Source organism: Python bivittatus, unplaced genomic scaffold (genome assembly GCF_059951505.1).
Source record: "Python bivittatus isolate LINGU-HERP-01145 unplaced genomic scaffold, Pbiv_v1 ctg000700_np1212, whole genome shotgun sequence".
In the NCBI taxonomy this organism is placed as follows: domain Eukaryota; kingdom Metazoa; phylum Chordata; class Lepidosauria; order Squamata; family Pythonidae; genus Python; species Python bivittatus.
In genome coordinates this window covers 21,069,664-21,095,699 of record NW_028277098.1, presented here as the reverse complement: position 1 = coordinate 21,095,699, position 26,036 = coordinate 21,069,664, and the positions used below count along the sequence as shown (strand labels likewise).

At 39.1% G+C, this 26,036-nt stretch overlaps 2 protein-coding genes across 6 annotated transcripts in view; one reads left to right on the top strand and one right to left on the bottom strand.

Moving 5' to 3' along the window:
- The window catches only part of DPH5 (diphthamide biosynthesis 5), a 35,501-nt gene extending 13,300 nt beyond the window's left edge, over positions 1–22,201 (bottom strand). The window contains exons 1-4 of one of the 3 annotated variants that reach the window (XM_007420245.4): positions 22,102–22,201; positions 19,680–19,862; positions 18,561–18,685; positions 14,175–14,283 (exon numbers count right to left, since the gene is read on the bottom strand). In XM_007420245.4, coding sequence (XP_007420307.1) covers positions 14,175–14,283; positions 18,561–18,685; positions 19,680–19,814 — 369 coding nt within the window. In that variant the 5' untranslated portion in view covers positions 19,815–19,862; positions 22,102–22,201. The other 2 variants (XM_007420247.4, XM_007420246.4) reach the window with 2 other exon arrangements.
- LOC103049047 (putative oxidoreductase ZK1290.5) overlaps positions 22,189–26,036 on the top strand; it is a 91,798-nt gene continuing 87,950 nt past the window's right edge. For 2 of the 3 annotated variants that reach the window (XM_015887425.3, XM_007420244.4), the window contains exon 1: positions 22,190–22,419. In XM_015887425.3, the coding sequence (XP_015742911.1) occupies positions 22,299–22,419 (121 nt within the window). In that variant the 5' untranslated portion in view covers positions 22,190–22,298. Of the gene's footprint in view, positions 22,420–26,036 lie in introns of all 3 variants that reach the window. The other variant, XR_015798449.1, reaches the window with a different exon arrangement.

The following is a 26,036-nucleotide window of genomic DNA, read 5'->3' as shown; positions in this document are numbered from 1 at the left end:
CTGGTGTTGGTCCACTGTGCTTCATTAAGTCCAGGGTCAATGCAGCCGTCTACCAGGAGATTTTGGAGCACTTTATGCTTCCTTCCGCAGACAAGCTTTATGGGGATGCTGACTTCATTTTCCAGCAGGACTTAGCACCTGCCTACACTGCCAAAAGTACCAAAACCTGGTTCAATGACCATGGGATTACTGTGCTTGATTGGCCAGCAAACTTGCCTGACCTGAACCCCATAGAGAATCTATGGGGCATTGCCAAGAGAAAGATGAGGGACATGAGACTGAACAATGCAGCGGAGCTGAAGGCCGCTATTGAAGCATCCTGGTCTTCCATAACACCTCAGCAGTGCCACAGGCTGATAGCATCTGTGCCATGCCGCATTGCAGCAGTCATTGCTGCAAAAGGGGCCCAAACCAAGTACTGAGTACATATGCATGCTTATACTTTGCAGAGGTCCGATATTGTTCTATTTCCAATCCTTGTGTTATTGATGTCATGTAATATTCTAATTTTCTGAGATTGTCAATTTGGGGTTCACAGCAAGTATAAACAAATTTAATAACTCTTCACCAATTATAAGGTTAAACAGGTATCTCTTCATCCCATATAATTTATTTTCTTTTTCTTTTCTTTCCCTGCACTTTTTATTCTTTCTTTCCATTCTATTTTCTTTCTCTAAGTGTACTTTGTATTAGGTTCTATTACTGTAATTAAAATTCTTAATAAAAATTGTATTTAAAAAAAAATGAGTAACTGAGTAAATTTGAAGGGAGAGTAAGTTCTAAAGCCAGGATTGGGTAACTACTAACAGGCTATGCAAGTACACTGGCTTCCGCCACACACTTTAAATTTAATATAGGGAACTCTGCCTTCTTTGTTTAAAAAGAGTGACTCTCTAGCACTCATTGTGCAACCTAAGTTTTAAAATACATCTAATCACTAAGACATTGTTAGGAACCAAACCTGCAAACTATACACATAGTGTTATAATACAGTATGCCTATTAGTAATATTCATTCATTTTAACTGTTTATTTAAATAATATTGGCTCCCATATTACAGATACCTTGTGACAAGCATGATAAAATAAGATATAAACTGAAGTAACAACAATATAAACACTGCATTAAAAATCCAAACATTAGATAAACTTTCCAGCTATTAAAATATTCAAAGCATTAAAAAGATGGAAGAGGGAAGAAGTGGCTATAAGGATGGAAAAGGAGCGGGAAAAAAGTACTATTTGTGAATTGGTGACCAGGAGACAACTTAGCTATGCAAGCAGAGTTTATAATGCATGAAGCAACCCTCATTGCAATGGCCAGGTACAAGAAGACACTGCTCAAACAGAAAACCTATGCAGAACTCTTATGGAAGAGACAACATCCCTTCTGTAATCCAGAGACAATACTGAATTGGCCATTCAGGGAAGCTTTACTGCCCGTGTTTTATCACATGTTCACAACTCAAGTTTGCCCCATCATCCTTGCTTTGGTCAAGAGATCTAATATGTGGTTACTGGACAAGCCATGCTTGAGAAGAAGAAGAAGGACACTTATCTGAGGGCCACATTTTTGCAATGCCCAAAGTTATTAGGACCTGGGAAAATAATTTGATTTAGAAATAGGGTTTAATATTTTCAGATATCCATATCCTCCTTCTGGCTGGTGTACAATCTCTGGGTGTTGGACTTGGGGTGGAAACCTTTGTACATTGTGAGGAGCTTTCAGGTCTTCACATTGGCAGCGTCCGTGTCCTCCTTTGGCCAGCTCAATATACTGGCAGGGTATTTGATGATGACTGGCAGGGTGTACGTGTTGATGGCATGGATCTTGTTCTTCCCATTGAGCTGGCTTTTCAGGACCTGCCTTATCCTTTGGTGGTACTTGGATGTTGCTGTCTTCCTTGCCTCCTCATTGTGGTTCCCATGTGACTGTGGGATACCAAGGTACTTGTAGCTGGTCTGTATGTCTGTCATGTGGCCTGCTAGCAGGCCACATAGCAGACATACCCCTTCAGTCTTACCTACCTACCCTCTCTTTACTACCATCCGGCCACACTTCTCCAGTCCGAATGATATCCCAATGTCCTCGTTGTAGATCTGTGTCAGGTGGATCAGCAATGTCTAATTCACTCTTAGTATACAGCTTGATGCCATCCATGTAAAGGAGGTGGCTGATGGTAGTTCTACTCTTGAACTTGTATCTGTATCCAGTCCTTGTGATTATCTGGCTGAGTGGGTTTAAGCCTATGCAGAACAGCAGTGGGGACAGTGCATCACCTTGGTATATGCTGTACTTGATGGCCACTTGCACAAACTGTCTTAAGTTGACTTCCGGTATTGTCTTCCACAGTCCCATTGAGCTCTTGAGGAAGGTCCTTAGTGTCCTGTTGACTTTGTATAGCACCAGGCATTCACAGATCCATGTGTCTGGCATTGAGTTGTAGACTTTCCTGTAGTCAATCTAGGCTGTGCTCAGATCAGTCTGTCTAGACCTTGAGTCTTAGGCTACTGCTCTATCTATGAGCAACTAGTGTTTTGAGCCTCTGGTGTTGTTCCCAATGCCCTTCTGAGCTGTGCTCATGTACTGGCCCATATGGTCTTGTAGCTTGGCGGCTAGGATGCCTGATAGGACTTCCCATGTTGTGGGGACATAGGTTATTGACCAATAGTTGGATGGTGCTGCTCCCTTGTGGGGGTCTTTCATGATCAGCACTGTACTTCCTTGTGTTAGCCAGTGTGGGTGGGATCCTGCTACTACAGCTGGATCATCTGTGCTACTAGGGGTTCATGGACTGCTATTAGTTTCTTTAGCCAGTAGGTGTGGATCATGTCCAGGCCAGATGCTGTCCAGTCCTTCATGTTCTTGAGCAGCTGTTGGATGTCTGCTACTATGATGGCGACTGGTTCCTGTTCTGGGAGATTGCTGTGGTCTGCTCTCAGGTCTTGCAGCCACTCTGCATTGGTGTTATGTGTCTTCTCTTTCTCCCATATATTCTTCCAGTACTGTTCAGTTTCTCCTGTTGGTGGCTCTGCTGTTACTGTGTTGTTGCCTGCAGTTAGGAGTACACCTTGGATGGTTCTTTGGAGAACAGGGCATTTATCTTCTTACGCTCTGCTTCTCTAGTGTACTTAGCCTGGCAGCCAGTGCTGTGAGCCTTTGTTTAGCAGTCTCTAGGGCTCCAGATGGAGCAGGCCCTTGTATTTTTTTCAGTAGCTGAGCCTTATCCTTAATTTCCACACCTTTTTGTAGTTCCACCAACTGACTAACTTCTGAGTTGTCTTAATCTTAGCTTCCTACCTCATTTTCCTGGGGGTGGGGGTATGTACTGCTGTTCTTCTTGATTGTGTAGCCAAGCATCTCCAGGATTACAGTGGCTGTAGTGTATATCAGTTCACTGGTTTGAGTTATGGTGGTAGCAGGGATTGTCGTGAGAGCTCTATTGGCAACTTCTAGCATAGTATTTGATGGTACTTCTCTACTGAGCCTTGGTAATCGGACTCAAGGGTTGACTGTAGCTAGTTTGTTCATGATCTTATGCCTCATGTCAGCTGCTATGCTCTGCAATGGAGGAGGTGGCAGTGATGTTCCAGCTTCAGGTGTTGGCTGCACATCCAGTTGTTCTTCCAGGTCTTCTTGAGTCCAGGACGTAATGTGTAGTTGGTCTATCTCAAGTTGTGAGAGCAGCTTCCTCTTCACTATGTCGACACATTGGGTAACTAGCTGTTTCTCAGTTAGTGTGGATGTAGGTCTTCTGTCCATCCATAGTTCCCTCACACATTTCATATCCCTTTTCATTAGATCTACTGTTGTAGTAGCGTTCCATCAATTCCAGGTTCTCTTATCTCGTCCAAGTATGGTTTGTTCCAATAACACACTTATCGTCAGATTGTCCTGGTTCCCAACATCTGGCATGGACCTTGCAAATAGGGGCGATGTCCAAGCCAGCATCACTCTCTTAGTTCGTGTCACTCTCATATCCCAGGTAGGCAGGTAAAGCATTGGGGGGCCTTTGCCCATGGACTCCTACTAATAAGGTAAGTACCAGCCGAGATTCAAACTCCAGTCTCCTGCGTCAAAGTGCAGCACTCTAACCACTATACTATCCAGCCGTTAAATATATTGCGCTCTCTCTCTCTCTTTTTTTCTTTGTTCAGTTTCATTAAACAGCATTTTTTAAAAATCTGAGGCCAAAAGCTCATATAGTAAATCCCAGTTTAATTCCTGCAACCCCAAAATTGAGTTAGGAAAGGCCACACCATGTATCTTGGGTTACAGCTATCAGCACTGATCTAAGAAGGGTGGCCTGTAGGCTTCCTTTCTATGGCCTTTCCTAAACAGTTCCCAGTGTGGCAAACAAGGAACAGGAAGCCTAGGAGAAAAGCACAATTTTGTACTTTTGTAAGGCACTGCTCCTATAGATAGTACACAAGCTACCTGAAGCATTGCTGAATATGTCTCTGAGCACTGCAGTCTCAGAGATGTCCGCAGGTGCTCTGTGTTGCATTCTTGCCAACACTTCTAATTTTCCTCCTGGCAACGCAAAATAAGGGAACTGCACAGAGGGAGGCAGGAACAGGGAGAAGGACTGAATGGAAGTGAGAATGAATGGATGAACTGAGGATGAAAAGAGGGAGGGCCACTTTTGCCTGAAGGCCTAACTCCTTTGTCTGAGGCCTTATCCGCTACAGCCAGAATGTAGCCCAACTACTTTGCCTGGAAGATATACAACCCTCTATCCCCAAACACTTTCACACCCTTTCTTTGCCTTGTAATGAGCTAGATGAATTAGTGGCCTGGATTTTGCACACGACAGCTTGCTTCATTCACACTCCTAGAACAGTGTGCTCTGTTGATGGTTCTTGGAATAGTACACAAAACATCTTAAACACTACACTTGGGTAAGCCAAACGAGAATGAGCAATCCAGATTTTGCATTTCACAACCAAAATTGCCCTGCCAGGAACTTGAGAAAAAAAAAGTTACTCAAGATAGGGGGAAAAGGTCAAAATGCAACTTTTAACTCTTCAATGCCTCTTAAAATATTCAGTTTTGCTCCCCCCACCACATTGTAAAAGTAGCTGAATGCCTTTTTTAAAAAGGGAACTGATTCATCATTGTGAGTTATGCAACTCTATTCCATGCCCAGCTCAATTGGTAAGGACAGAAATTAGAGTGTTTGGAATGCATGACCCAGACATTTGGGAACTGAATTAGAGTACAAAGGAAAATAAAAATGAAAATTGGAGAGCTGTGCAACGTTCACAGATGTAACACAGTTACAATGCAATCAATGTCTAGTAAAATGAGCCAAAGGAAATTACTGAAAAGAACTGTACATTCTTAAATACTACACTTTAATAAGAGAGCTAGCTTGTTGTAGTAGTTAAGGCACCAGGCTAGAAACTGGGAGACTTTGTGTTCTAGGCCTGTCTTAGGCATCAAGTCAGCAGGATGACTTTGGGCCAATCTTTCCCTCTCAGCCCTAGGAAGAAGGTAGTGGCAAACCACTTCCGAAAATCTTGCCAAAAAAGCTGCAGGAACTAGTCCAGGCAGTTGCCAGGAGTCAACACTGACTTAAAGGCACCAAAAAACAAAACCATGTGAATAAGCAAGAATGAACAAGCAAAGAATGTACAACAGTTCTTTTCTGAGTTCTTGCTAGATATTCTGCTCAGGTATTCCTTCCACCTGCAGGGCCAATACATGCAAGATAAATTGAGGATGTACTCCATGGCCCTATACCAGGATGCCCTGGTGGGTTTTTAATCTAACAGAGAGTAACAGGGAAGCAAACTTAACCATAGCCTAGACATATTTTCAGAGAAGTCCCACTGAACATATTGGGGTACAGGTAGTTCTCGACTTATGACCATTTGTTTAATAACTGTTTGAAGTTACAATGATGCTGTAAAAGGGACTTACGATCAGTCCTCACACTTATGACCACTGCAGTGTCCCCATGGTCACGTGATCAAAAGCCAGGTGCTTGGCAACCAGCATGTATTTAGGATGGTTGCAGATCATCACGTGAACATGTTGTGGGGTAACGTGATTGTCATCTGTGACTTTCCCAGGGGGCTTCCAACAAACAAAGTCAATAGGGGAAGCCAGATTCACTTAATAAGCACATGATTTGCTTAATCAACAAGGCAAGAAGGTCATAAAATCGGGTGCAACTCACTTAACGACTGCATGACTTAGCGATGGAAGGTCCGGTCCCAACTGTGGTCGTAAATCAAGGACTACCTATATATGATTAATATGAAATTCTCTCTCTCTCTCTCTCTCTCTCTCTCTCTCTCTCTCAATATGCTGTTCTATTTCATGTTCTCATTCTTGAAATCACCTATGTGAATAAATAATGACCACTGAATAATTGTATTTAGAAAGTAAAGACGATGACCTTGAAGGAAAGATGAGCAATCTGTTAACAAAGCAACAAGCAGTTAAACATGGCTTAAATCCAGAACAAGAAGGAATGTGTAAACATCTCAGATTGGCACCCCCCTAATTTACAGGGTGAGTATAAGAAAGGGATGTGGCAAAGCATAATCAGATTTGCAAGATTCTGTTACAATAGTTCATCTTAATAAAAGTAGATTTAGGCTTCTGTGGAGTCTGTTTCTTAGCCTGGTCTACATTGTGGGGCTTACATCATATGATGATGTAATGAAAACAATTCTTCAGAGGCAAAATTACTCAAGTTCTAGCCTAAGACTCTTATAAGGAAAGAACCATACTTTCTATATAGATAGGAGATGCTGGGTTCAAATAGTGCCTAAACCATGATGCTTTCTGTATAAACTTAGTCCTAATGTACTTCACAGAATAGTTAAAAACTCTTCATAAGACGCTTCAAACAGAACTTGACAATGTAGAGCTTTGCAGTCAACTCTTTGATGGGAATAGATAGTTCAGTGCTTGCAAAGTCCATAGCTGAAGGGCAAAGAGAAAAAAAATGAACCAAATGCGTGGAAAATGGTGATCCCAGCTATAGCTTTGTTCAGATAAGGTCAGTGATGCTGCACATCTGCATTCGGTTGGAATAGCAAATATCTACTCCATCTAGTGACCTGAAATGCTTCCTGATAGTGATATAGATTTTGGACCTTTAAAACCAGGCCAAAGATAATAATTTTTACAAAGGTAGCATCTTAGCCTTGTAAGAGAAGTTGCATTTGCTCAGGACTTTCTCTTCAATTTATCACTCCAAGGATGGGAGATCCATCTTCCTTTGCAATTGGTCATCTTAATTTCCAGGCCAAATTGAACTCTGATTTTTATCAGGAGACGGTTTTAAGATGTCACTAATTTGCAGATCATCATCAGGAGAAAATGTGGTCTATGTGGTCCCTAAGAGACGACAACGACTTGATGGTACTTAGTCACTCAAATTTGCAGGCATGATTACAAGTATCTTCATACATAAAAAGCTGATATTCAACATGTCAGAAGCTTAGTTCTCAGTTGTTTGCTTTTGGCTTTAGAGGAGTTCCACATATTGCATGTATTGCAGTAAACATTGAACAAACCTTCAGATAAACATGTGTATCTGGCCATTAGGTTTCCTAAATGTGTGCATCTGAGTGCTCCATATCCATGTTGCATGCATTTGCTTCTAGAAACATGCTGTAAAACCAATGCTTCCTGCAACAGCTGTAAGAACTGCCCTTCATTACCAACTGTTACCATAGGTGGGCACATCTAAACTACTTATCCAGCAGCCAGGTGAAACTAAAAGGATCTCGCTTAGAGTCTGTCAAAAGCTATCTGAGAAGTAAAGTCGCATAAAGATGTTCTTCGTGACTGCTCATGCAGAACTCCTCCACTGGAAAGATGCCAAACCCACAGTCTTTTTCAGAAAGGGTATATGAACTTTTTGCACAGGCAGCTTTGGTGGCAGAGGTTGAAGCAGTGAAAGAATAAGTTTCAGTACATATTAATTATGAGGTTTGACTCGAACTGAGAATTTAAAATACATAAATTGCTTCTATTTTCAGAAAGGGGTTCAGGTGTCATTACATTGAGAAACATCATGGTTCTACTAATGCAAGCTGCATAATGATATTCAGATAACATCTGAGAAATGATGGATGGGATGGTTAGATATCATTGTGGTAGAATTCAGCCTCGATCTTGCCAATAAAGCTGGAGTGATTTAAAGCCTATGATATGTAAGACAGGTGAGGCAATGTCCTGCTTGCTCTTTGTTCAGAGTTTTCTATCCAAAATATCACTCCTCTATTTTAATTACAGTAATACCTCGGTTCACGAATGCTTCTGTTCACGAACAATTCGGTTTGCGAACAGCAGCGTTCGCAAAATTTTGCTTCTGTTCGCGAACTCCGCTTCGGGTGACGAACACGACCCGCGGCCATCTTCCCTGCTCTGACATGTGGTTGTGGCTTCCTCTAGGTGAGATCGCAGTCGCAGACAGACACTTGCTGTGAAGCTTATTAGTGTCGCCTCAAGCAAGGTTAGTGTTCTCTCTCTTCATACTGTACTGTACTGTACTTTGTTTCATATTTTTGTGGTTAAACAAAAAAAATACATATGGTTCAGAATGGATTAACCTTATTTACATTGAACCTTATGGGAAAACTTGATTCGGTTGGTGACCAATTCGGTTGGTGACCACGTTCGTAGGGGTCAGAACGTATTAACCTTATTTACATTGAACCTTATGGGGAAATTTGATTCGGTTCGTGACCAGAATCGTGGGACGAATTAAGTTCGTGAACCGAGGTACCACTGTATATCTTACCACTCAACGAAAAATGGCACTGATGAGTCAACAGCAAATGGTAAATCAAGCCCACACATTGCTACTGTTACTTCTAGCTGTATCCCCAAGCTCAGCATATCAAATAAAGCACATATAGTATTAACCATTTAACCTGTCTTTACTGAACCCCTCTTCAAAAATCACTTTCAGCCTTAACTAGCACAATCTCTTGCACATCACCTTTAAGTCTTTCAGCAGTATAGCGCTCATCCTCACCTACAGCAACCTCTCTTGGCCAAGCTGTCTCCCTCATATGAAATTTATTTTTTTAGCTATGTTTCTTTTCCTTTTTTACAAAAAGGAGATAACTGGAAAGCTGGTATATTGCAAAATGCCCGCTATTAACTTCACCTATCTTCACAAAAATGCCCCTGAACCCAACACAGAGACAATCATAGAAAATAAAGATGTTAGGTGGCTGAAGCAAGTGTTTCACTTGAAAGTGCAGCAGGTGGTAGGGAGCAACATTGCCATCTTTCCATCTGGTAAATGGGCTTTTTGCCACTGGCCACATCCCCATGACAGCTCATTTGTGACAGTGCCCTCAAGAGACTCTTTTTTTTTTTTTTTGCTTCACCCTCAAAAGACTCCTTGGAATTTAGGTGCACGCCCCAGCCAAAAAAATTGCCCACCCCTGACTGAAATGAAGAATAGGATACAAGTGGAATAAAAGATGCATGCACTATGATGAAACAATCCTAATATACTATCAATGATACAATTATACATTCCTGCAACTTTGCTGTCTTCAAACAACTTTGATGTCTTCAAGCTGGACGGGTGGGGGATTGAACAAAGGTGGTAATAATGTGTTGAAAGAGGAAAGAGGACCCAGGTCCAGGTCAGCGGAAGGCAGTTTCATGCCTGCTACTATGTCGTGTGAGTCAACTGGAAGGTTGTTGTGATGAGACAGTAATCTCAAGGGGGAAGGAGCATTCCAACAACTGAGAGAGCCCTGAGCACTGGTTGATATAGAACAGTGTTTTTCAAACTTGGCAACTTTCACATGTGTGAATTTCAGCTTCCAGAATTCCCCAGCCAGCATGTTCCCCCATTGCAACCAGCAGTTAATGCAGATAAACATTTCATAGAGGAGAAAGAAAACCCCAATATAGGGCTGCCATTGTTAGGATCAGCCACATATTTATGTAACATCTGTTCTACCCTCTACCTGTGGCAACTGTAGAAATTAACCTCTGTTGTGGTCTCCTAACCATGATGGTTTAAGCCCAAATATCCCTTCATAACAGCTATAAGAAAAATTTTCAGAAATAAATATGCCCTTCTCAATTCTGCACTGAAATTGAAAAAAAAAAGAGATTAAAAAAAAGGATGTGTATTCACATGTCATAATGCAATAACTTGACAGAAATCATGAAGTAATCTTTTCAAAACCAAATGTCTATTTTTGCAGCATCCTTTCCCAGCATGATTGCTGCATTCACAGCTGTAAGAACAGTCAATGCATTTCTCCAGGTCATCCTAAGCATTTATGATTCCCATTTTCAGTAAGTGTCTAAAACAGTGTTTCTCAACCTTGGTAACTTTAAGATGTGTGGATGTCAGCTCCCAGAATTTCCCAGCCAGCATGCTGGGAAACATCCTAGATCATTACAAACTAACCTAACCTAACCTAACCTAACCAAACCCCTGATTAGGGGCAAAAAACAAGTCTTTTATCTCATTCCATAAGTGAACAAAACTTTTCAACAATCTGATTCAGTTTCTAAATGCTTCGGGACAAACACACAAATAATTGTCAGGCTAGGGATCAGATGCTTCCAATTGTATCTGTCTCTGAACCATTCCCACTCCACTGAATTATTATAAGATACTGGCACAGCCAAGGTAGGTGCCAGAATTTGGATTAGAAAACCCATCATCCCCACCCAACCAGGTCACTGGGAGCCTTTAAATACCTAAATCAAATAGGTGGGTGGTTATGTGAAAATGTTGATGAGGCCTGCATTACATCCAAAGTGGAGAGTTGTAGTTTTGAATGAGATCTCCCAGAAAAATAAACAAACATGAACTCACACAGAAAGAACTACACCAAACTTTTCTTGATACATTTAAGTGAATGAATAGTCAGCAAATGAGAATTACTTGCAAGCCACCATCTCAGTTCTGCATAATATGCAGAACTTTAATTTTATGCTTGTTCCTTTAATCCACAAGTGGTACATGTATGACGGAATTACATACGTGGCTCTCTTTTGTTAGGTGAAAGCTAAACTCATTGACCTAGGCTCTACCACACTTTCTTCAAATTATTTCGCAGAGATAACAAAATAAATTCATGAGATTAAAATCTGATCACTCCATCTCGTTTGAAAGGACTATAACCGTCGAACATGAAAATATATACTACAGCACACTTGTCAGTATATAAGACACTTTTTGCTTCTGCGTAATAGCTGCCACTCTCAAGTGTTCATGAAACACAAACCATAATTTTCTCCTACAGCTCTTGTGCAACTGGCTTAAAACTGGCTTCCCCCAACACAGGTCATGCTGGCACAACTGTTGTAAAGGTGTTTATAAGAAATAAATTAGAACTCAAAATGTCATTTGCTTAGATATCACACATCTGCTGCTCTCCAAGGCAGAATTACACCATAGGGTTCAGCGCACCCTATGTAAGCTTTTTTTTTTTTTTAAAAAAAAGTAAAGGTGTTTCCTGTTTTTCAGTATTGGAGTATGAGCCTCTGCATCAAGACCAGTCTTGAATACATACACATACAAACACGAGCTCTTATTTTGGGAAGTGGATATAAGATAGGGTGAGGAACATGGTTCTCCAGGTTTCAGTGGACTCCCACTCCCTTAATCCCCAGCCAAAATGGCCGAGGGTCTAGAATGATGGGAGTTCTTTTAATTTTTATTTTCTATTTAATAAATTTATAAAATTTATAAAATCTATAATAGATTTATAAAAGCAACAGGCATCTTGGGTTTGCCATTAGAACTAAGATCTTTCTGACTGATTTCTTTTAATCCATTTTAAAAGCTGTTTTAATTACAAACCTTTGCCACTTTGACAATTCCAATAATGAATTATGAAATAGGCAAAGATCAAAGATTTTTCCCCCCATTTATCCTTAACCTCTTGCCAAGTAAATGAGATATTTATTTATAAAAATGTAACCCACTTTGCAGTATTATTTTACCATTACAAGGTAAATAAAATAAACAACAATGCAATTAACAATTTCAGTGAAAAAACAACAGTAGGGAAAATGTTGATACTACCTTTGCAATACATATCTATACTTGCAAAGTACATAAACACTGGTAAATTAAAACAAGAACTTGTATATTTTAATCTTGCGAAGATTGACAGAATTTGTGAAATTTCGGTATAACATGAAATTCTGGGGGAGAATGCCAAAATCTTGGGATATTTGGCAATCTCCTAAGATTTTGGCCCTTAATCTTCATGTTATTTCGCAGCTGCATAAGGGAACATCTGGATTTCCTTTTTATATTACCAAGGATACTAGACCACAAGCTGGATGCTATTGTTCTAGATATCCTATTTTAAGAAAAGCCCTAAAAGTGCTACACCAGAGTAATTCTAAGAATTATCTCCAGCACTGAAGCAGTGCAACTATTTCACTCAGCATAATTCTCTCTCTTTAGGGCTCCAGCCTTTGTTTCATCATTACCTAGATTCTGATAGCTACATCAGCCTTCTGCAACTCAGTGCCATAATCAGATTGACTATATGGTTATGGGAAAATATCCAGAAGGCATCAGATTTGGGTACTTGGTTTCTATCAGATCTGGGGTGACTAGCATAAACTGACTAGCCTTGACAGGGCTCAACAGAGTGCCTCAGAATGGGTGTGAGTCTGCTACTGGCAAGCCCTTAACATGAAGAGATGGAGTTTCTTTAAAGAGGTGCTAAGGACGCAGCTATGTGCCTCCATACTCGCCTGAAGCATTCTTTCAGTTTTGGATCTGAAGTATACCATCTCTCTATGACAGCTATCCAGTCACAGGAATGAATCTGTTTAATCCAGTGCAAAAGGAGGTGGTGGTAGTACAGTATACCATAGGAAAGAGGTACATAAAATACAAATCAAACAAGAGGGAAAAATATACTGATCCTAAATCCTTATCAAGTTTGCCCAATTCACAATCCACCAAATGGCAAAATTTTGACAGTACACAATACCATAACAGTTACATATTATATTTTGCATTCATAATGCTTCACCCACTGTTTCTTCTCTAGGTCAATACCACTCTAAATTATGGTCAGGTTGCTACAAATCTATCTTAAAATGTTGTAGATCCCCATCAAAATTGGGACTGTCATTGTAAAATTCAACATCATAATCACCTTCCATTTTCAGGGGGCATGGCTGTGACAATATGGTATTAACTAGGATGGAGAGTATATCTGAAATTTCTGACTGTTTCAGGGTCAGTATTTTAAGAAAACAGTCCTGTAATGCTAATTATTCCTATATTACAAATGTACAGCTGAGGCTAATAACATCTTAAACTCAAGAAAGTTTCGTATTTAAGTCAAGATTTGCACAAGAGAAATTTCCAGCTCTCAACTTACATTTTCTGCCACGTCACCATAGAAAATATCATCTAAATTGGAGGTATACAACATAAGCCCCCTTTGGTGTGTACCCCCCAGAGACCTCCACAAATTATCAAATTCTAATTTTTAATGTGACATTAACAGGAAATATTAACTGAGTGTGAATATAAAGTAAATCAAAGAAAATTTAAAATTTATATTGGCTCTACTCATTACTAAATAAATTTAACTAAATAAGCTAAATCCATTTATTTAGGTGGGCTTTTGAACAGAAGTGGTGATGTATGATGCTATTTGGAAGGAATGTTTTAAATTATAATTTTAAATTATGTTTTTAGGGTATACTTTAAACCAACCAAAGTCTTGGGATGGGGTTGTATATGAATTATGCAAATAAATAGATTCATTTGAAGAATGTGGCCTCTGCGTGCTACTGAAGGGTCAAGCCAGCAATACCTACAAAGAGTGGTATATCCCTGGTCTTAGATTATGAGTTTTATTCCCAAGGTCTATGGGAAAAGCACTGTCCATTCTTATCTTGCCCATTAGAAAAAAAGGAAGCTTTTACTGTTTAGAAGTTCAGTTACAATATCTTATCTTATAGTACTTTGAGAAAAAGGAAAAAAGAAAAAAGGGAGGGAGGGAGGGAGGAAGGGACCACAACTGATTCTGAAACACAAGACCAAAAAGTGCACAACTTTCATAGCTATTTCTTATAGATCAATGGCCTGTTATCACCTGCTTTCTACAACCTCCCTGATTAAAAAAAAAAGACAAAGCTGTGGTTTTCTTAAGAACAGAATGCCATGTGCTCAAGACATATACCTGTAGACCGGAGCAGCCAACAGCATTCAATATGGAAGCATTGTGGACCACTCTGTAGGGAATTCCCAGCTTCACAGCCCGGAGAACAAGGTCACTGTGTGTAGTTGCCCTGCAGTAAAAAGGTGAGGTATGAAACATGGTAGCCTACTGGATAATTTTCTGTAGCACTGCAAGGGTTTGCAACTCCCTCCCCAAAACATAAAGCTTTCAAAATTCTTCTTTTCCAATTCAGATGCAGAATTTCATGTATCATGGGCTGTGATAGATGTTTACCTCCATATCCCAACTCCCTAGTTCTGTTCCTGCTCCTCAAGCACCACTGTGTGCCTGATTACAACTCATGGCCTGCTGCAAATCTACAGACCTACAGATCTCATGGCATCTTGTACAATATGGAGATGGGATGATAGTTATCCCAAATTGAAGGTGAATGTATACAATCAATAAGTTCAAGTAATAATTGTTTCCCTGAACTGTATCATTCCAAGTTATAGTGTAGGTGAGTCACACTGCAGATTAGATGCTTTCCTTGGTGAGCAGGGAGAAGATTAAGTTGAATCTTCTTCCTAACTTGTTAGTTTTCTGGGCAAGGAGTAGATTCCTTATGTAAGGCCACATACCTTTTACATTAAATAGTTTATTCTTGTGATAGCTTTGCCATTTAGTCCTCTCAATTATCTTACACGGTTCGAAAGGAGAAGTTCACTACCCCAGGATTGTATGTGACCCCAAAAGTCTTGGGTACAGTCCCAGAGAACTTCTAAAGTTGTTATTAAACTGTAATTCTTAATGCGATTGAAAAGAAAAAAAGACTAAATATGTAACAAGAGCAATTGTATTAATTAAACATAATGAATCTATTTATATAATGCAATGCAGTTGAAATAGAAACAAAATCAAATCAAATCAAAATGTGTTTTTTTCCTGCCCTGTTTTCACCTTCCCCCAGGTTAATGTAGTTTCTGGCATGCCAGTCAAAGGCTAAGTACAACTCTGGCCGCGAAAGTTGCAAAACTATATCGTAAGTTTGAAGTTCACACATGTACACTTGAAAAATATGAGCATTCAGATGGCCCTCAGTGCAGCAAGAGGGATGAAAATCCAAACTGAACTCAACCATCTAAATCTGAAAAAAATTCAAAAAATTCACCAAAGCTAGGTGAAACACCTTAAAGCTAAAAATTACAGTTGTTTGCATTTTAATTTTAATAAATAATTGCATCTGAAAACTAGGTGTTCCACTTCTTTGTGTCTTTCAGAGAACTGCAAGACATCTGTTGACTGGCAAACAGCAACTCTGCTCTGCACAAAGAGTAACTCTGGCATAACTCCAATGCTCCCTTTAATTACTGTGCAAACGGAGCTTCATGTAATTGCAGATGAGAAACTTGGTATGCATGCTTTGTACTTGCACCAGTATGCAAAACGCTTGTTTTCTGATACATTCACATTTGCTATTCAAGAGGAATTCAGGGAAAGTGAATGGTAGCCCCTTACAAGTGCTAGATTTCCACTGCATGTGCCAGGCAAACATCTAGCTTAAAAAAAATCTCTTCTGAGGGATTTAGAAAACAAAAGATTACAAGAAATCAAGAGAAGTGCAGTAGGGCGTACAGAAAACATGCAAATTAAGGCTGTGGAGCTTTAGTTAAAAGAGCAGCAGCCCCCTATAGACACTGATCACTGATTAATGTATGGCTAAAAAAAAGATATTTATTGGAATTAATATGGCCTACTATTCAGATACTAAGATGAGTAGGCCAGAAGTACATGGTCAACAAGAATCATTAAGGCATTTGAATGCAAAGCCAGACACTGCCAAACAGAAGACGTTCCCGCAGCTACTGACTGCTCAGAGCTTCGACTCTGCAAAAACCCCTAATCAAACATGCATCAACCACATTTATTGCATTATCCAGCCAAATGTAGAAATTAATTTAATAAGAACGCCAAACTTAAACAATGGCTTCAGCTGCTCCCATTTCCCCAAGGTATCTTGGTTTAATGCTGCTTATTTGAGGGAAGAGAAAGAGGGACAAGAAAGAGCATCTGGCTGAAAAGAGTGATTAAGCAGTCCATTTTCTGGCACTGGTGCTTAATTCCCATTGAGGTGCATCCAAGGCTTGTTCAGACTAAACCTTCTTCTATCACTTTTTTGAGGTTCTGTAACTGCTCTGGCCATACGTTGTATAATATAACAACTTTTGTTGCTCAGAATACTATATGTGTACCCAGTTGTTTAGATTTTGGGTTGGTGTACAATTCTGGTCTTTAACTGTAAGTAAAGATTAATCATTTTTTTGTAACTAGGAGATTTTAGGGACTGATGGGAGTAATAATGGCAACTGCAATAGTTAGAAAACAGCAAAGGATAGTTTTATTTATTTATAAAACCTAACTAACCACCTGGAACCAGGCGGACTCTAGGCAGCTAACAGAAATGAAATTTTACTCTTAGAACTCACTGTAAAGAATCAAAAAGGCCACACTTTTCACAGATAGGAAAACCAAGTTAAGTAGACAAACAATTGACTGGGAACTATGGCCCATAACCATCACAATTAGGAAGGGCTAAGCTTTCATGCCCTACCCTACTCAACTTCATTCCAAATTGATTATGTTTTAAAATGATTAAAATATTTTAATATCAGCACCTGGCCCAGGCTTGCAAATACAACTGATAGCCAATGCAACTGTAACAAAACTGGCAGTTGCATTTTTCAGACTTTTGGATCTCCATTAGAATTCAGACATTGTGCTTGTTTGTTTTTTAATACAATATTCAGAGGCAGTACCGAGTAAAGGTAACTGCAGTACTCTAATATGGAGATAACTGGCATATGATTAACAGAAGCCAGATAACCCATCACTGATAAAATTAGCCTAGACTGGCAGAATGCATTCCTTGGCTATTGCCACTACCTGCTTCATTGGCCTATAAGTCCAAGAATATCTGAGTATTTTGCAGCAGAGCAGATTCTTTCAAGACTAAATTAACATTTGCGTACAGACAGAAAGATATCTGAATCTTCAAGCCCTATAAGGATTAATTCTGTTTTTATTCATCTGGATTAATCTTTAATTATCAGATTGCCAGACCACCAAAGCTTATAAACATTTAAAATTCTGAGATTCACCCACAGCAAAGTTTGGAAATAATTTTGGCATGAAGTTTGTGTTTGCATGATTTATATGGAAACAGTGTTTTGGCACAAAGATTCAAATAAGACACCTTTAATAATGTAACTGCTTTCTTGAGTGGGGTAATTATATTAATTCTCCATGGTTGGCATCATCTGTAGTTAAGTGCCATTTGTTTAAAAAGGCAAGAAGAAAGCAAGAAAATAGCCTTCTCATGTTGCTAAGGATGTGAATGTGCATTAATCTCTCTCTGTTTATGTATATGCATACATTTATTTCCCAGCAGGAACCCCTCAGATGATGTCCATGGTGATTACATTTTCCCAACACTCTCATCAAAAAGACAATATTAATTTTAAATCCCCAGCTGGAAATGAAAGCTTCTTTCTTTTTTACACTGTAGATTGATGATGCTCGACTTGCTAGGGCAAAAGGGCGTGTTCTGGAGAAAAGAAGGAGTACAGCGAGGAAATGGAGCAAGGGCACTTAATAAGCCAAACTCATGAGAGATCTGTAATGACCCAGATGTCTACAGTATGCATAAATTGCACAACTTCTACTGCAGCATTAAGTTTCAAAAACCACCACATGGGTTGCAGATACAACATGAAAATAAACAAAATAGTCTGAACAAGCCTAATTGAATCTCTTGAGAAACCAATAAATAACAGCCTGTACAAAAAATACTGCTTTCTAAGAGGTAGCTAGGACATTGATAATCAATTTTCAGGCCATTGCTTCATTACTGATGAGCAAGGTGGTATATCATGCAAACAAGTCTGTATTCTTATTTAAAGATGCAACACAGGTGGCCATCCTGGCAGGTCTGATCCCATCAGAGCTAAGAAATTGGGAGCATGCTTTTCCTGCAATTTCTCTTCACGAATTCCCTTCCTTTCCAGGATCTGGCATTAACTACGATTACTAAGAACAAGACTCTCACATAAGTCATTACGATCAGGCAGTGTACACATTATGGTAAATAAATAAAATAACTGTAAATAAATAAGGTGGGCCTCCAAATCCATTTTAGACCCTAGTTTTAAATTCTGACATTAGCCTCCACTGATGTACAATTATGGTGTTATTCAGGGAAGTTATGAAAGTCAGACAGGAACTTGAAGGAAGAGATTCTGAAGCAAACATATTATAGATTAGAAGTTACTTTTTTCAGTATAATCAAACCAGAGATTGAGATTTAAGACCATCAACAGTAGGATTCTTTTCAGAGGTTTCTCTTCTTACCCAAAAGGATCGCCAACTACAAGAAAAGCCACATCAGTTTTATGTGCATCTTTCAGGATAGTATCAGCATCTTGCTCTACAATTTCTCTGTCAGCAAGGATCAGCTCTTTACCATAGAACTCTTCCTAGAAAAAGAAATAATGTTATATCTGTATCTTATATGTTCTAAAGGAAAGTAAGGTGACATGCAAGAGGATTTGGCACTGTGATAACCACATAGCAATCCTGTAAAGCAGGTCAGGATGAGGTAGAGTGGATGCTTAAGGTCACTCATGCAACTCTCCTAAGTATCAAAGCAGGCAATCTTTGGGTGGATGGACATGGAGGATAGACACACATTTTTTAATACTATTCTCAACCACGGAGGACAGCAAGTGGGCCTGACTTTTTCATGTCTTTCTGGGCTAGGGGGCAGCATGTTTAATTTTTAAATTACTTTTGTGGTTTAAGGGGCACTAAGTCCACTTGAAGACTTGGAAAAAACATAAGGCATGCTATTTTAATTCAACAAGAAATCACACAGCCAGAATTTAGTGACTTACTGACCAACTGTAGTAGCACAATTGAGGGGGGCTTTGGGTGCTACAAGCAGGGGCTGAGGGCCATATGGTTTATTTAAAAGGATGGTGTATTGCAAAAGGGTGGGTTTGCCTGTTGCATTAAGCCATCTACTATTGTTAACAAATCACATTGCCTGGTACCCATATCACATTAAGCCAAAGCCAAGTTACCCACCTTGGGGTTGGAAACTGGGCACCCAACTTCAATGCCAATTGTATATCTTACCAGTCAGAACTTATAGTTTCATCATTAAAGGGTCATGGTAATCTGATGCTAAACTTCTAAAACATTCAGGTTCTTTGGATCAGAATTATTTAAATGCATATGTAATTACCATGCCAAACTGTAATTATTTATAAAGCTTTTATTTTTATTGACTTTTTACAGCTGCATTCTATCTTTCCTCCACAGAGGTACTCCCAATTTTATGTAGGCTAAATCAAGATATAGTAACTAGATGCAACATTATATAGAACATTTCACGGCAGATTAGGGATCAACTGCTGCGCTGCTCTGATACTGTTTGTTTTATACTTCTCCTTGCCTATATTCACATACCAGTGCTTCTTTTCCAACAGTGAGCATAGAAGTGTAGGCTTCCAAATATACTCTGCTACACTGCTTTATTACTTCCAGCCCTTTTACTGTAATATCTTTGGCATCTCCAAGTCCAAGACCAATCAAGTAAAGCATTTTTTTAAAAACAACAACCAAGGAATGCTTTGGTATGGATTTTTACACCTGTCAATGAAACAGACAAAAATACAATAAAAATTCAATATTGGAGCTTAACGTTAGGTAATAGAACATATGTTTGAGAAATTCTATAGCTACTATGGTCCAAACATAGAGGAAAAAAATTGCTGCAAGAGTGCTTGGAATATCTTGGCAGTACAATATGTTAGTTTTCAGCTTTGAAGTTACAAAAGCAAAACCAATAGATTTATACATGCAAGACAATAATATGTAGAGATTATACAGTTATACAGAGATTTCAATATTCCAAAATATGGAACAGAGATGTTGTTCAACATTAACAATTTCACAGTACTATTCACATGTCTGATACCTACACAACCACAATCAATGTGCTGATTACTTTATGCCATTAATGAGTATAAAGCTGATGTGGAGAAACTGAAAAGGTTCTTCCAATGATTTGCCACTGGTAATTTTTTTTCTATGGTGCAATAGTAATTGCTATTATTTATTTATTTTTGTTATGTACACTGTATTTTATATTAAGTTGTTTGGGGATTGGGTTAATTTTATCATAAACATTCTATTATATGATTGTTTTTGTAAGTAGCCATTAGTCTGGAAGAATTAGCAATATACAAATTTAAATAATAACTAAAAAAGTTGACAGCTCCTTGGAAGAGTTATAAAGTATCTTGTACGATAATATTTTTACTTCACTTCTGTTCACTTTACTTCTATTCCACTACCAAAGGGAAAAATATCATTTTACACATGTGTTTATTTAACCAATTAAAAGTGTTATACCCTACCTATGGTCCTATATATTCTCCATTTTAATACCACCCACTTTTCTTAGGTTTACTCATTTTTCAATAAGCCCTTGGGATTTCATATAAAATGAATACAGTCTTTGTTCCAAACCCAGGTGTCTAACCACTCAGCAGTCCCTCAGCTGCAACTCTCAACTAATTCTGAAACCTCTTATCAGATCATTTTGTTCTGACTTGCAAAATCTGTCCATAAGATACACTGTTACAAAGCAAAAACTGATTTATCAACAATTCATCATATAGACAATATTTATAAACTCCTAAAAATGGTGAGGGATGCTATAGCTGAATAATATTACAGTTCCCAACTTTAGATTCTGTCTTCCAGACATGCCTGAATTGTTTTATTTTAAAAAAATTAAACCACTAGAGCATAACTGCATTCCTGATGACCCTTCATATGACCTAGTCCACTCCATTTCCAAGACATCCTTCTTTATAAAGTTCCTCTGCTCCATATTAAGCATGGGCTGTATTTGCACAATATCCTCATTCCTGGTTAAGTGAATTAATCCAATTGCCTGGGTTTGCACAACAACCCACACTATAAGCTTTCACCATTGGCTGGGTTCACACAATACTCCATATTTTAACCTAACATGCTAAGAGATCCTAGCTGCAGAAATTCAGTCAAGGCACAATGAACTGGGCTGGAGAACTAAAGGACTCCTGTAACATTTGTACAAAAAGGTGGATTTCAGTAGTAAATCATCATCTTTGTAACTGCATAATAAGCAACATATATTAAAATCAAGCATTAAAAATAGGTGTGAATATATATATATATATTGTTAGTAATAAAAGAACATATTTAGCTTTGTATCTGGTTAACCTTATGCACTGAAAAACAACTATCAAATTCATTCAAATTCTCAATGGAGCTAAATCGCTTAGGAATTATACATAAAACTACTGCTTGATAGTCCTTGGGTCTTCCGGGAAGCAAGCTTCATCTCTAGGAAGTAAGACTACAATACAATTCTAAAAATGCTTTTCTAAGAGTAAAGAAAATTGAATCCAGGAGACTTTGTTCTAACTCGAATATCCATTCACGTCTACGGTAGTACATTCCACAAAGCTACAAAGGTTGTTCATTGGATGAATCTACTGGCCACTCATTCTCTTTACCTAATGCACCTCACAGGGTTGTTGGGGGGAAAACACTGAGTGTAAATGACCCAGGACTCCTCACTGAAAGATACGGGACCCACGAGGCCTCTAGAAGATAAATTCACAGGAGCAGGTCCTCCCGCCCCCAGTACAGAAGTAATCAAATTTTGCAGAACCTCTGCTCTTCATTCATGCGTAATTCCAAACACCCAACTCTCTGCCGTATGCAAATGAGGACCTGCTTAGCATGGCATCGGAAGCCCACGCTTCCTCCTAGTGGCTGAGACACCGCGCGGAACCCCTGTCTCGCGCAGCGCTATCCCTTCCCTCCCGCTTACAGCGCGTTCCCAGCTAGCGTTCGCCTCTTTTCCCTTCCATGCTTTCGCCTTCGCTTCCGGGGTCTTTCAGTGCTTGCCGTAAAAAGACTGCTCGTCGCTTGCGACGTTTTACGACAGCAAGACTCTGGCTCTTTGCTCTCTCGGTGGGCTTTTGGTGGCTAGTTTCCGCCTGGGGAGGCGATGACGGAGGCGGGTAGATGGTGCCTTTGATGCTGAGGTGCAGGCGGATCAGGATGAGCACCTGGGAGTCCGGCAAAGCATTGCGGGTGCCCACGGTTCCCCTTTCTAATGGCTTAAACATTCCCATATTGGGGCTGGGTAAGTGCACAGATCCCCCGCTCGCCTGGTTGCGAAAACAAGAGCAATTGTAAATGTGAAAATGATCGCCCAAGTGCATGCGTATTTTCATCGCCTTTGAGCTTCTTCTCCACGTAGGGTTCATCCTGTATCTGCACGCTATAAAGCAACGTTATTGCATTCCTCCAGGTGCGATGAACTACAGCTTCCATCATCCTTGCTGCAGTAATGGGTAAAAAGGTCAGTGCAGGGTAATGGATGACATCAGGTCTCTTCCCTCCCAAATTAAGCAGGATGCTATACCTAATACATTCGAAAAAGGTCAGGTTTGCAACATGCGACTGCCGTCATGCAACAATGTATATTTATTAATATGTGAATGTCTATGGAATTCTAGACAGGAGCAGTTATTCTGTACTCTATACCTTGGAATAAACTCTTTCGTTTAAGATGTCTGAGTAATTATCTGTAAGACTGGATTGTCAAAACAGCTAATCGAGTCCTTGGTATTCTCTGAGCATGATTGTTTTCTTGCAGACTGTTTGTTCCTAGATTAGGCTGTTCTAGATTAGGCTGTTCTAGGAACTATCAAGGAATCTAGGAACTACCAAGTATCAATCTAGGAACTACCAAGGAAAAAACAACTCCCCCACCAACACAGATAGGGCAAGTTACTGTACATAAACAGAGAGCAAACCGCACTCCCTTTTTGCACTTAAGATGTTACGTAGACAGGTCACAAAATGTCTGCAAGAAAACAACCAAGCTCAGAGAACACCAAGGACTCCATAGTTCAATCCTGAGCTACATATATTCTCTTCTATTGAAAACAGCTAGTCCTCTCCTTAGGCACCACTCTTCTGCCAGGATTTATTAAAATCAGGTAGCTTCCTATCTGGAACAAAGAGGAGTGAACTTGTTATCTAGGCCAGTGTTGTCCAAACTTGGCCACTTTAAGATGAGTGGACTTCAACTCCCAGAATTCCCCAGCCAGCATGGGAGTTGAAGTCCACTCATCTTAAAGTGGCCAAGTTTGGACAACACTGATCTAGGCGTAGTCTTGCCAGCTCATTCAAAAACGCCCAGTGCAAACATAAGCTAAACTACCTTATAGGAGGCTGCTAGTGAATTTCTAAATGAATCACTATAGAAATATACATATTCCATCCGTAGGTACATATTTTTGGCTTTTTGGAGTGCTTAATTTAGGTTAAGGATTTTCTTTTTCTTTTTAACTGCATTCCTCTAGATCAGTGTTTCTTAAACTTTTTTTCCTCTCAGGACCCATTTCAATTTGAAAAATTATGGAGGACTCCAAAAGAGCTTTTGTTTGTATGGGTTATATTTTTTGATATTTATCACATTAAAAATTAAAATGGACACATTTGCTGCCACTACCACTTCTTGTGATTGTTTGATGGGATTTTAATATTGTATTACTTTTCAACATGAGCTGGCAAATAATTTTGATTTTGCAGACCCATGAGAGGATCTTGAGGGGTTCCCAGGGGTCCTAAGACCACACTTTGAGAAACACTGGTCTAGATATCTATTAGGAATTGATAGTACTACTTCTTTGCTTGGGCAAGGGGTTTGCACAGAAAAAGCAGGAGACTGTCAAAGTCTATTCCCATAATGCCTAAGCAAGCCCACAGCAGATTTGCACAGGCAAAACAGTGAGCAAAGCTTAAGGCTAGTTTTGTGAGATGGTTAAACCAGTGGATCTAGCCATCTGTCAAAATCTACCAATCACAGCAGTGCTGGTGACTTCTAGTGCAGAATGTACTCTGTTAGTCTTTGGAGTGACTATGAAGTATATGGGTTAATGAAATTCAGTATTTTTCACCATTATTTTAAATAAATAGCCTTTCAGAATGGAAGTTTTTGATGGACACTAAGAGAAAAGCTAAAGAATAAAATAAAATGTAAGTCAAGAAAGTATGTTGAAAGTTACTTATATTTTAGTAAATGGTATGTTTATTCCTTGCCAATTCTACCCCAGTGAAATGATTTGTTTTATTCATTCATAGTATGGCGAAGTCTAAAAACCGCTGAGTTAATTTGCCACCAGATGCAAATTTAAGATATCTGGAATAGCTTTTTTTTTTTTTTTTTGGACAGCTGTACAGGTTAGCACTGGCATGACAGGTAGGAGCAAGAAATGCAGATTTCTTCAACTTGAAGATACAGTAGTGGGGGAAGTCCCTTCCTATAGCTGTTAGTTCCTTTGTCAGGGGAACAGCTGATAAAATAATTACAAGGAAAGCTGCACTGTGATTTCAGAAATATAAAAATATAAAACATACATCAGTTCCTTTAATATTGAACATGCTGTAATAATAAAGCATACATTCCATCAACCTCGATAAATAAGGTGGTACAGTAGTTGGGAATTTAAGTAGTTTCTGGCAGTGATTATACAGCAAATGCACTGCTGGTTAATTTAACCACATTTATTCAACATAAATTTCTGGATATGTATGACTCAGAGAACCATAAACAGACCCCACAAACTGAGTTTGCACTATATGCTAGGCTAAAATGTGATTAACTGGTTTGTGGTTTGGTTTGTCATGTGAACATAGTCTATATATTAAGGAAAAATTAGATTGGCTATACTGTGCTCTGTAACAACAGAGTCTTTTTCCTTGTTATGCAAAATAATGTAATTGCTACCTCTAAAAACAGAATATGGTAGGAAAAAGAGACATATTTATTTTATGTTGGTGATGGCAACATATTACATTTATTATTTATGTGATATAATATCTCCATTTTAGCTTGCTTTCTATAATAAATGATTAAGACTTGGGAGACCTTTATTTTATCAGGCAAGAAGCATCAAAACACCTAACTTAAGTGATGATAATTAGCCCTTATATAGCACACTTCAGATATTTAGAGTGTTTCATTATCTGAACTATTCTTTAAAAACTGAAATGTCTTAGTATAATAGGGAGGCACTGTCTCTGGGCTTCTGATCTGATCGCTGTTCAGAAATAGAAGAACATTATCTCTGTACCTTGCCATAGGATTATTTATTTATTTAAATGATTTATATGGCTGCCCATCTTGTAAAACAGAACTCTGAGCAGCTCACAACAGTAATAAAATCATAAACAGTAAAAATGAGAAAGCCAAGAAAAAACAGGCCCGTGGTCCATCAGCTCCATCCATTCATCTATACAATCATGCTAGCTCTCAGTAATGTTTCCAAGATCTCATATTCACTGGTGGAGAACTATATAAAATAGGTGTTTATTGTTTCTTACCTTCTTTGGAGTGGTGAGAGGAAGGATCAGTCTCCTGGAGAGTAAATTCAGGACTCTCTAATACAAGATTAAGTCCTGGCAAACTCTTTTATCTGCACATTCTAGAAGTTAGAGAAGGGTAGAGCAGTGGGGGAGGAGTTTGTATTTGAAGAGAGAGTAGAGATCCTAGCTTCCCTAGTTTCCACAAGCAGAGGCTTCTAAGTAGCATTTGTCCATCGGTGTTCTAGATGTAAGCAACCAAAAGATAATAAAGACGTTTGTTAGTAGCTTGTTTCTTAAACGGCAGCTCAATCTGGGCTGCAAAAAGCCCAGGAAGAAGGGATTCATAATGTTCAAAGTGACTCCATTGTAATGCATTCACCAATA